The sequence below is a fragment of the Rhincodon typus genome, chromosome 25, assembly GCF_021869965.1.
Source record: "Rhincodon typus isolate 14 chromosome 25, sRhiTyp1.1, whole genome shotgun sequence".
Lineage (NCBI taxonomy): Eukaryota > Metazoa > Chordata > Chondrichthyes > Orectolobiformes > Rhincodontidae > Rhincodon > Rhincodon typus.
The window spans coordinates 41,381,106-41,393,839 of record NC_063356.1 but is presented as its reverse complement, the minus strand read 5'-3'; the positions used below and the strand labels follow the sequence as shown (position 1 = coordinate 41,393,839).

The 12,734-nt window shown below is 45.3% G+C and overlaps 1 protein-coding gene across 4 annotated transcripts in view; it reads left to right on the top strand.

The window, feature by feature from the left end:
- Window positions 1-2,275: 2,275 nt before the first annotated feature.
- Window positions 2,276-12,734, top strand: part of LOC109913730 — a 19,010-nt gene continuing 8,551 nt past the window's right edge. For all 4 annotated transcript variants that reach the window (XM_048612064.1, XM_048612063.1, XM_048612062.1 and 1 more), the window contains exons 1-4: window positions 2,276-2,609; window positions 4,573-5,348; window positions 10,631-10,777; window positions 12,228-12,292. In XM_048612064.1, coding sequence (XP_048468021.1) covers window positions 4,592-5,348; window positions 10,631-10,777; window positions 12,228-12,292 — 969 coding nt within the window. In that variant the 5' untranslated portion in view covers window positions 2,276-2,609; window positions 4,573-4,591. The remainder of the gene's footprint in view (window positions 2,610-4,572; window positions 5,349-10,630; window positions 10,778-12,227; window positions 12,293-12,734) is intronic.

Below are 12,734 nucleotides of genomic sequence, written 5' to 3'. Positions count from 1 at the left end.
GCTGGGCCAGGCTCTCCATGGCACCGCCAGCCTGTCCATGGAGGCAGAGAGATAGTATCATCTTTCACTGCTGCAGCCTCTGGTCAATGAAGGCCATTCTGCCCCATATCCATGCCTGCGTATGTGTGGAGAAGTCCCTGATCACTGACACCACAGGGTCCTCTCCTGCCTGGCACTGAGCAGGTACCTGGTCTCTTACAGTGCCAGCAGCCTGGGCCATTTCTACCTTGTCCAGCCGCGGAGTTGTGACAGTGAGGGGTTCACTGAACTGTCGCTCCCACCGAGGTGTCAATATCTGAGATGGATGGAGGGGACAGGAGGCAGCCTTGGCAATTCTTCCTCTGAGGCCTCAGTACTCTCATCCACAGATGGCAGCTCTGGGGGATTTGGATGTTCCTCTGTAGACAATGTGGAGATGCTGACTGTACAAGGTAGAGAGAGAGAAGGTGTCACAGCCAGTTGTTCGAAGAGGTGTGTAATGATTGAGAGTGACAGCGCGGTTAATCATAGAACGCCTACAGTGTGGAAGCAAGCCCATCAAATCCACACCAACCCTCTGATAAGTATTCCACCCCGACCCAGCGCCCCCATCCTAACCCTGTAAGCCTGCATGTCCCATGGCTAACCCACGTAGCCTGCACATCCCTGGACACTGTGGGCAGTTTAGCACGGCCAATCCCCCTAACTTGCACATCGTCAGAATTTCATCATCAGAATCCCTACAGTGTGGAAACAGGCCCTTTGGCCCAACAAGTCCACACCGACCCTTAGAGCATCCCACCCAGACCCATCCCTCTATAACCCACCTAATCTACACATCCCTGAACACTATGGGCAATTTAGCATGGCCAGTCCACCTAGTCTGCACGTCTTTGGACTGTGGGAGGAAACCGGACCACCCAGAGGAAACCCACGCAGACACGGGGAGAATGTGCAAACTCCACACAGGCAGGCACCCGAGGGTGGGATTGAACCTGGATCCCTGGCGCTGTGAGGCAGCAGTGCTAACTACTGTGCCACCATTAATGGCAAAGTGGCAGAGACATGTAGAGTGATATGTACTTGTTTGGCAGTAAGGGCAGTCCCAGCCTCCTCCCGCGATGGCAAAGATTCTGCCAAGTGAGGGAGAAGTGAGTGGGTGGTAGAGCTTTCGGTGCCGGTGCGTGAAGGGAAAAGCTGGTGAGGTGTCCCAGGAGGAGTAAGGAGGCAGTGCAGAGTGCATGCTGTAGGAGGCTGGGGAGGGAAGTGTGACAGCAAGTGAGGGAAATTGTTCCATTCAACAGGGAGAGTAACAGAGCAGAGGGAGTCGGGTGCAGAAGCAGAGAAGGAGTGAGTGTGAGGCAGCAGAGAGAAGAGTGTGGTATTACCCTGGTAGAGCAGAGAGGGTCATTGACCTTCTTACAGTTCTGCTGCTATTCTTCTGCACCATCGAGTTGGCACTGACCAGTCTGAGAAGCTCACTGGCAGTGCCCACCTCTCCCTGGCCAGGTTGCCGGTCTCTGCCATCCCTCTGATTCTGGTTCTCAAAATCAGCCCCAGGGCTGGTCCCTGGTGCATTTGACTTTGGAAATTTTCTTCAGGATAGATTCTTTCTTCTGTTTTGGCACCAGTTTTCTTAAGAGGCAAATAAGACCTGCATTTCCAAGGAGAAGAATCGACACTGACTCCTATAGGAGACGTGAATACTTCAGAATTCCATTGCAGAGAATGTGTTTGTTTCTGTACAATCTGAATCACCAATGCTTGTTTCCATAGTAGTACTTTGTGTCAAAGACAAGACTGAACACGCTGGCACTGCCACACCAGGGAATTGAGGCAAGGTGCCCATCATCAATCCAGAAACACACTGATTTCCTGCGTGTCAGGACAGAGCTCATTGGATGTCAAAGACCCATGCCTTATCTCCACAGTGTCCTGCTCCATATTTACCCTTCATCTCACACATGAGATACCCAGTTTGTTATCACATTGCTCTGTGTGGGAGCTTTCTGCGCACAAATTAACTTACTCAGACACAACAATAAAGACCAGATGTAGGCTGTTCAGCTCCTCAAGCCTGTTTGTTTCCTACGTCACATCAGTGCCTAGATTTTCAGTCAAGCAACAATGGCTAGAATTGCTCTGGGATTTCCTGAGGTTGTGAAATACAAGTTGTCCTTGCTAATGTTTACAGTGGGTTAAGGAGGTGGTTGTGCTGTGTAGCTGTGATGTAGGTTCCTCCTTCCTTCTGCCCTCCCACTTCACTGTGGCCTGTCTTTTTAAGGCTGCTGCTTAGCTGAGGAAGTGTTCTAAATCGCGAGGTGAAAGTAGACCGCTTCCTTGTTTGATAAACAGAGTCAGGCAATTCATGTCAGCTGATTTACAGGAGACCGAGTACAATACAGACCAGTCAGCTGAACATCTAATTGAATCTTTATCTTGATTACATATCTGTGACTAATCCTAAATCAGTCCACTTAAGGATGCAGGCTGGTCACACATTTGGGGGAACATTTCTTTCATTGTCTGAACTTTGATATAAGGTGCATATATATCGTACGTAGTTCTGGTACTCTGAGAACAGCTTTTCTACAATCAAGGGCTTGTTCTGCACGCCTCTACTGATACAGGTAAGCTTTAGCAATTTAATCTTTCTGGGAACAGTTTGCAGTAATGGGCACAGTTGCTCTGGCCAATCAGTAAACTGTCAATATTTACATCTCACATTGCACCTCTCAGCCCTCTGGTAACATCCAATGGTTTTTACTCATTTGCCAGCTGCAAATGCAATCAGAGGGGGATTAGGAATGCAGCCCTATGACTGGCAGTGGAGACAGAAGCACCTGAACAAGGCACACGGTGAGCTGCTCCTTCTGTGATCCTGTGTTAAACTGTTTTGAAAGTAATGGCCCTATATTTAGGTTGAGAGGAATGATGCCGTTTTGCTCTGGAGTTAAGCACAGAGATCTGAGAGCTGCTACTGTGATGAACAGTTAGCATTATTCTTTCATCACTGACCACAACAGCCAGGTCGTTGTGCCCAAACACTACAACTCCCTCACGGAAACCTAACCAAAGTTATCAAATACTCACACAAAGTTATTCAGTTATCACAGCATACAAAGCTATTTGGCCCATCATGTTTCTGAATGAATATCTCATCTGGTGCCATTCACCTGCCTTCTCGTGTTAACCCTGCACAAACCTCCTTCTCAGATAACAAGCCCGTTCCCTCCTCAATGCTTTGATTGAACTTGGCTCCAGCATTCTCTCAGGCAGTGCCTTCCAGACCCTAACCACTCACTGGGTTTTCAAATATATCTCTCGTGTCACTTTTGCTTATGCCAATTATTTCAAATCCTTGACCTCTTGACGCTTTCCTGAGTGGGAACAATTTCTATCTATTATGATGAAATCTGTTACGGTGAAATCTTTTACCAGAGCGGTTGGCATAGGAACCAATTTGTATGCGTGTTATCTGTACAGTAAGTTTAAGGGTTTTGGTTACATTCATTGTATAAGTGAAAATTGCATGAAATTGACTGTAAACTAATGCAAAAGAATCAAGGACATTCAATGACAAATAATATCTCTTGGCAGTTTGAGTTTCTGTGACCTTTCACACTTGTTGGATAATACATTTGTGCTGAAACTGACTTGTCACTACAACGCCCAGCCTAACTTTAACTATTCCAACAGCTGCGTGTTGCACCTGGACCTGCACCTGCTCTGGAGAGGCCTCCTAAAATTAAGCTTTTCTCTTGGTGTAAAGGCATGAATAAGTGGATTTTAAACCTTTTAAATGTCAGACGTGTTTTAATATTCTAAGTAACAGCAACCCGTACACAACATCAACTAGTGATTCCGGTTAATTCTTTTAAAACAAAAACAAATTGCAGGACAAACTCAGTAGATCTGGCAGTACATGTGGAGAGTCATAGCAGAGTTAATATTTTGAGCACAGTGACCCCTCTACAGAACAGTTGTTTTCAACTGTTTAAAATCAGGCTGCTCACATTCACTCCCTCCCTAACTCCCCACCTACACTCACCTTTACTGGCTCCATCCCCGCCTCTTCGACCTGTTTGTTTCCTCTCCACCTATCCTCTCCTCTATCCATCTTCTATCTGCCTCCCCCTCTCTCCCTATTTATTTCAGAACCCCCTTCCCCTCCCCCTCTTCTGATGAAGGGTGTAGGCCCGAAACGTCAGCCTTTCTGCTCCTATGATGCTGCTTGGCCTGCTGTGTTCATCCAGCCCTGCATCTTGTTGTCTCGGATTCTCCAGCATCTGCAGTTCCTACTATCTCTGCTCACATTCACTGCCTGGACACACTGATTCAAATGCCTTGGTTTTCTAATGTACCCATTTTTAGCTGTATTTAGCACATAAAACAGCCTTCAATGCATCAAGGGATATTCTCTGAGTACCTGCTTGCACTGTTTTATGGCAGATGTTGTGCTTGTAATTACTGATGGGGAACAAAAGAAAATATTTGTTTCTGCAAAATTGAAAAGTTGTGAGCACAGTATGGGTCTGGCTCATTGCCGCGAAGTAAGTTTTTCACATATAATGTATTTCTTTTTTAACAAAGGATCTCCGACACTCAGCTAATGGAGCCAGTGCCTGAAGATTGTGTCACTGGCTACCCTGGACACACAGAGAATATTCTTGGTGTGACCGTGAGTGGGTTGAAACCTTGCAGAGTGGTGGAAGTCCACATCAAGCGCAGCTTAAGTGTAAGAGAAGCTGATTTGAGCGGGAAGGAGCTGAAGAGGCGATCGCTTCCAACAAAGATCCCATTGAGGAGCCTGAGCCGCCGAGAAGGAGCTGGGCTGCGTGAGCTGGGGATAGCAGGCAGGGAGAGCGAAAGGAAGCAGACTGAACGAGAAAACCTAACACACGGCAATGAGGGCTTGCCTCCAGTCAATAACTCTTTGAGCACTGAGACAGGGGTGGTGAAGGAAGACAGCAAGGAAAGGAGCAAGGATGTGAAAAGAGGGAAAAAGTCTCAAACTTTCTTCGGGAAGATCACCAACTTCCTGTGGAGAAGGAAAGGCGATGAAAAGAAAGAGGATGGATGTACAAAATCCAAGGAGCTTGGTGCTCCTCAGGCAGAAGATTCTCCTGAAGGGAATGGGGAGCAGTTACTCGGCGAGAACCAGGAGGCACCTGGAGACCAGCAGACCATCCCTCACAAAACCAAGGTCAGGAAGAAAAACAGTCTCCACAGAGTTTTCTCTTTTAAGAAGTATAATTCTGAAGTGAAAGAACTTGGATGGGGAGGCCCAGGAACCAGCAAAGTAAAAACAGAGCGTCCTAAACAACTGGTTCTGAGAACTGTGTGCAAACCCAGGCTGAATAAAACAGGTAGGACAGGTTTACTGATTTTCCAGCTGGATAAATATCTTGGAACCAACATCTCAAGCCAGCTATCTCATTTAGCAAATCGTCTTTTCGATAACTTTCTCCTACAACCTGCATATGTCTGTCTGAATCATATCACTCACTCTTCATCTTGTAATCATTCAAGCTCATTTCCCGACCTTGGGTATATCTCTATGATGGGAATTTTGACGGAATCAAAATTGCTTTCAGTTCCACACATTTCTGAAGAGGTAATAGAAGCTGGCCATTCGGCCCCTCGAGCCTGCTTTGCTATTCCGTTCAATCATGGTTGATCTGCACCTCCCCTCCATTGGCTGCATATTCCATTAGTGGCCTTACCTGATGAGAACCTACCCATCTGATTGACCTCATCGACCCACACTATCCAGCCTTTAGAGGGGTGGGGGCTTGGGGAATGGTGAGGGGGGGGGAAGAAGAGTTCCAGGTTTTCATTCCCATTTTTCAATCCATCCTTGTGGTGTTTGTCAATCTTTATCAAAGCAGCCAAACCCTGTTGCTGATGTCCCCCAGATGGAGGGATTGCTAATTGTCATCCAGGAAGGAGGAAGGATATATGTGTTACACACCGAGGCCTGTATGAGATACTCCCTCAGTTTGGTGGTGTTACTCATATAATCAGCCTGAGCCTTTGATGGGAGTTGAATTTCTCAGTAATCTGTAAATTGTTTGTATATTTGCATGATCAGGGGGTGGTGGAGGGTGGGAGGTGGTGAATTTGCCTCCAGCAGGGTATCACACCTTAAATCATCCCTCAGAACATAATATAGTGGACATGGATACCTTGGTATTCAAGAATCTAATATATATTTATCACAATGATCAGACACAAACATTACATACCTCAGGCACGTAAGTGACTGGGTTAATTTTAAGTTATTCAGGTTACAAAGAGCTGCATTCTTCCAGTAGAGTGTCATGCTTCAAGTGATCCAAGGTATGATGGAGTATGACACCTTTAGATCCTCAGGTCACATGCCATGATGCAGTGGAGATGGCATGTTCCTTAAAAATACACTTGACTGTAAGACATAACATAACAGGGGCTGCAGGCTTTAACAATACTATTCACTGTAGCTCAATCCTATGTTCTTGCCTTTCACACTTGCATGTCCAAATGCAGGGCAAATAAATATGCATCAATGAACTAAGGATGAATACAGAAAAGCACTTCTGATGTAGCTCACCTAGCACACCTGTCTCTCTAGAGGCCTCAGTGTGTTCATAAACAAGTATCTAATGCATTGAGGGGGTAGTGTTCAAGATTCAGGAGCAAGAGCTTGAGTCCCTGCGGCCATTTGTTTTGGTGACCAGGGTACATTCTGGGTGATGTAGTCCACCCTTGGCCACCCCTTTGCCTTCCAATATTAGCAGCTCCCCAGTAATGGATTGCAGCAGTCACAAATACTCAAAATACACATTTGTCCCAAAACACCCAGCAAAACACAATCATGGAAGGATTAATTGGGAAAAGTAATTCCTATAAATAGAATTGATGAGGAGTCCCTCCTCCATCCTGACTATTTCTCTCCTGCAGTTGCTGCTGATTGGTTCACTGGAGGGTTGACAGGGTGAGCAGTCTATGAAAGGATGATGGGGAGAAAGATAGAAACAGGATTTTACACGCTATAAAATTAATAACAAAATCCTGGCTGTGTTCTTGACGTACAAAATCCAAGAGAAAGGAGTTATTGGTATTTGACAGAACCATCATTAGAGGTGTATGATCACTGGGCAGTTTATAGGTACTTCACATCAAAAGGATGGAAAATTAATGGCAAATGTGCATTGTAGGTTCAATGGAAAAGTAGGATGGACATAGGGCAGAGTTAGGAAGAGAAAGTTGAGATGTTTAGGCTTTTACACTAAAGCTGAGGTGAGAGGGAAAGGAAACACATGTAGGAGTGAGGGAAAGTGACTGTGTGTGTGTGTGTGTGTGTGTCTGTGTGTGTCTGTGTGTGTGATGGAGAGTGTCAGTGTGTGTGAGACAGTAACAGAGTGGGTTTGTGAGAGTGACAGTGTGCGTATGAGAGTGTCAGTGTGTGTGAGAGAGTAACTGTGTGTGTGTGTGTGTGTGTGTGTGTGTGAGAGAGAATGTCAGTGTGTGTATGAGGGAGAGTAACTGTGTGTGTGTGTGAGAGTGACAGTGTGTGTGTGAGAGTGTGACAGTGTGTGTGTGATGGAGAGTGTCAGTGTGTGTGAGAGTGACAGTGTGTGTGTGTGAGAGTGTGACAGTGTGTGTGTGATGGAGAGTGTCAGTGTATGTGTGAGTGACAGTGTGTGTGTGAGAGTGTGACAGTGTGTGTGTGATGGAGAGTGTCAGTGTGTGTGAGAGTGTGAATGTGTGTGTGAGAGTGTGAGTGTGTGTGTACAAGAGAGTGTAAGTGTGTGACTACATGAGTATATGTGCGTAAGAGTGATTCAGTGTGTGTGAGAGTGTGCATGTGTGACCACATGAGTGTGTGAATGATTGTGTGTGGGTGTGTAAGAATGACTCTGTGTGAGTGTGAGGGAGTGACTCTGTGTGTGTGTGTGTGTGTGTGTGTAAGAGTGATAGTGTGTATAGAACTGTTCACACATATCTTTACTGTCATCCACTCCCTCTCCAAAAACATATCCATACATTGGGCTGGGTTTTGAGGAAGCTCCAGGTGGAGGGGCAATCTGCTTTTATCAATAGTCTTGTAAAAATTTCTCCAAAGCTAGCTCAGAGTGGGTGCCACCAGAGATGAACACAAGGGCTAAGCTGAGGCCTAGTCCCCATTACCTTTACTTGGTGCCCAAGATTTGGAGTTAGTCTGTCTTTAGCTTTGCTTATTGACTGGAAGAGCAAAAAAGGATTAGTTAGCTCTAGGCCATGGTACTTTCTAAAGGTCATTTTTATTAATGACTGATTTACAAATGATCAATTTGACATAGTTTTTGCTCGGCAAGTTGTTCATGTTTTCTTCATACATTCATATTGAATGTTGTGCCAAACCAGCACTAGCACAACTGCTGCTGGGTTTCTTGCTGAAGTTGAGTAGGAAGCTCTTAGAAGTCTTAGTGCTTCTCAGAGGCTGGCTACTGGGTTTAAAACAATGCAGGAAGTTCTGGAAATGCTCAGCCTGCCCAGCAGTGTCAGTGCAGATAGACATAGACATCGGTGACCCTTCATCAAAACTCTTGCAGACTGTGAAACTGTTTCTCTCCCCACAGCGCTGCTTTTTCAGCTGAATATTTCCATCATTCTCTGTACATCAGATTTTCAGCCTCTGCAGTACTTTGCTCTCCTATTGTATGCTCGAGACTGGACATTTGCATGTGGTCAGTTTCAGTTTAAGATGAGAAAATTCTTATCACTCAATCAAAGTGTGATCTGTCTGTTAACAAAGCCCACTTGTGTAGGCAGAAATAGCACATTATGACACGTGAGTTGGTTTATGCTAATTTAAGGGAAAGTTTTGCTATTATTAAACTTAGAAGGGAAACAAGGACTCATATGCTAATTGAATATATCACTGTTAGTTTAAGCTATCCCCATCTGTACATGAGGTTATTGTTTGTAGTGCTTGTGTGGATCAAGTTCACACAGTCTGGATATTGCTGCTTGAATGTTACATAGGGCCAGATTTGAAGAAATTGCATCATATGATTAACCAGGTTGTGTGTAATTGTCTGATGCAGCAGTGACTGTAAAGTTTATCAAACTTAAAATCTGAGTTTTTGTTTGTAGTGCTTATAAACAGACTCATTGGAAATAGTGATAAAGAGTTTATGCCGAATCAACAGAAAACAACTCAACCTCAGGGTCTAGGCCTGAAACGTCAGCCTTCCTGCTCCTATGATGCTATTTGGCCTGCTGTGTTCATCCAGCTCTACACCTTGTTATCTCAACCTCACTGTGACTCTGGTTCCCAATTCTTGACACCCAAGGCTATGAGGAGCAGCGAGACCCATAAATTCATGAAATAAAAACTGAAAGAACTGTGGATGGTGTAAATCAGAAACAAAAACAGAAGTTGCTGGAAAAGCTCAGCAGATCTGGCAGTTACTGTGGAGAGAAATCAGAGTTAACATTTTGGGTTTTGTGACCCTTCCTCAGAACTGGGTTCTGAGTTCAGAGCTTCCTCAGTTCTGAGGAAGGGTCGCTTAACCCGAAACATTAACTCTGATTTCTCTCCACAGAAGCTGCCAGATCTGCTGAGCTTTTCCAGCAATTTCTGTTTTTGTTGCCCATAATTTTGCTTTCCTGGCCCTTTTCTGGCGAAATGAACCTCCAGAGCTAGGGGATGGAGTGGGTGAATCGAGTTGATTGGATTAATCTACAGAGAGCTGGCATTGACTTAATGGGCAGCGACCTCATTCTGTGCCTGAATGGTTCTATCTCTCTATGAGAAGGTTAGTGGTGCAGGAGAGCTAGGTGCTGTCACACAGAAACTTGTAACATCTTTTTCGACCAATTTGCTAAGGGGCAGCATGTAGTTGAGAGGTAAGGTTGGGTGGCCAAGAAGATGTCCTTGGGGGAACAGCCAGAGGTAATGGTGTAGGGGCAGGAAACAAAAATCTCTTACTATGATTAGATAAAGAAGAGGAGAGTTGGACGAGAGCTGTCCCAAACATCTGAATGGGAGGGGGCAGGCACTGGAGGATGGAGTGTTCAGCTCTGCTGGAGGCAGATCGAGAAGTACAAGGAGGGCATGTTACCTCAATCACATTCACACATTTGTGAAATGGCCAGAGGAGAGCTGTCTACACACTGTGGCAGCAGCAGAAACCAGACTGAGGGCATTCAAACTTGGAATTCCAGGAAAGATGGGAATGGTTTGGGAGACAACAACACATTCGGGATTTTGGTAAGGAAAGGGAGTTTGGGGCTGGGGCAGGAGTTTGAAAGATGGAGTTGGTGGTGGATTATTATCAAGTTTAACACATACGCTGAAGTGGGTGGATCCTTTTATTTTAACTAAATCTCACAAAATCTGCTGTAAACCGTACAAATGTTCAGAGCTCAGCTGCTCACACTTATTATGAAACTAAATGCTTCCTGATGTGAGAAAGCGTAGGTTCTAAATATTCAATAGTGTGTTGCACCTCTGTAAATGATGTTTTGCATCTTTGCTTGTCAGTGACATCCAATCTGAAAGACAGCAGGAATTGTGCACTGAGATCCTCCTGCAGCTTGTAGTTGAGCCTTTCACACTGTTTTCTATCACTTGGGAAGCCACCTTGAGACTCGAGTGTACCCTCTGTGTGTTCTGTTGTAGCTCGCGGCTCTGAGTCTGTGTATGAGCAGGTGTCCGAGGAAGTGGAGCGGATAGTTCGAACTCTTGACTCCAGCCAAGGCAAAGAGAATTGTCTGAAGGAAACGCACTCAGTCGAAGAATTAGAAACAGATGGGCCAAGAGAATCTGGTGAGTGTACATGATGCATTAACGGCCATCGTGTATTTAGCCCATTGCTGCATCGAACCTCTACTTTGTACCATCTAAGTGGTTCATTCATCCAAATCTACAACTTGGGGAAAGGCTCCCTCTGTGCAATATAAAACAGAGTCATAACCAGCTCTAAATGGGATAACAATTCATTGACCCATTCCCAAACAGTCTGCCCAGTTACTGAATTAACTTCTGAGTACGGTAGGAACATTAACAAAAGCTTTGAAAATGTGGACTTGCTGGTCAGATTTGTGCATTGACTGCTCTCAGACAAAGGAGAAAAATCACAGGCCCCAGCGCTGCTCCTGACCCAGACCCCTGGATCCCTGGATCCCTGGCTCCTGACCCTTGACCTGAACACAATGGTCCCACACCTACTGTAGCACAGCAGTCTGACACTGCACCTAAGCACAGGGAGTCCCCTAGAGCTCTAGCACCCAGATATTAGGCCCCCAGTGTACCACTCCCCCACTCCAAAACGTGTCCCAGGCTCTGAGTCAATGCATGTCCATAAAGGCACTTCCAGCTGAAAGTCAGTATTAATTTGACCCACACTATTGATAAAAATCAAATAGAGAACGCTTTCCAGGTACCACAGTGCTTTCAACACACAGGTGACAATATCCTTTTCCTTTGATCTGTCATGTTCCTTCATAACAGGTCTGTCTCATTCAACTCTCACCTTTCAGTCATGTGCTCTGGGGAAGTCCCACTCCAGGACTGGAGTAGAACTCCAGGCGGATACTCCAATGCAGTACAGAGGGAGGGCTGCGCTGTTGGAGGTGTTGCCTTTTGGTTGAAATGTTAAATCAAGACCCCACTTCCTGACTGAGTGGATGTAATGATCGAAAGCACAAGTCAAAAAGCCAGTCCCTTAGTGCCTGTGGTCTGTCCAATGTTTATCCTTCAACTAATATCCTAGCTACATTTACAAAGAGATAGAATATATTCAGAGAACCACAGAGCCCTCACCGTTACCCTGCTGGTTTGAAAAGTATTTGATAAAGGTGAACAAAGACATGCTGAAACTGAAGGTATACTATGGGCTCCTGTTAGCTAACACAGTTACACTGGTTCAATCTCTGCACTGGCTGAGCTTATCCCTGGAGCCTACCTCCTTGCTTTGCCCCAAGAGTGATGATAAACACAGCTCTCGGAGTGTAACTCACATTGTTGGCTAACATTTCAATCCTGGAATTTCATTAACACAGGAGATTTCATCTCCTTCAACCTTTAAATGATATTATTTACTAAAAGAGAATGCAAAAAAGAAACTTTTCCATTAATTATTGGGTAAAACAGCTCACAAGATGGACACCGGGAAGGGTGGGAGCAAACAGGCCTGAGATTTTGAGTAATCCCAGGCTCTTTACCCACATCACCTGGACTGGTCTTAGTGACATCTGCTTTTTTTTCTTTCTAACAGTAGACAACTCCATTTCCAAAATTATTGCAATACTCCAAAATGTTGGTGATCGTGTTGATACAGAGGTAAGAAACAGGAATTTCTTTTGCTCATTTTCTGGATCTTGGCATCACTGGGAAGGCTGGTATTTATTGCCCAGTAGCAGTTTCCTCTGGGAAAGTGGCAGGAGGACACGTTCTCGAACTGCTGTAGTCCATGTGGAAAAGGTGCTCCCACTGTGCTGTTGGGGAGGGAGTTCCTGTGATTGAGTGACAATGAAGCAATGGCAATTATATTTCCAAGTCAGGATAATATGTGATGTGGAGGTGACTGTGATCTTAATGTACTTTCTATCCTTGCCGTTGTCAGGAGAGGTAATGAAACTGAGGGCTATTACTGAAGAAGCTTTCATGCAGCATTGACCTGCCCCACAGAAACAGTATTGGCCTGCAGCACAGAAACAGTATTGGCCTGCCCCACAGAAACAGTATTGACCCGCAGCACAGAAACAGTATTGACCTGCCCCAC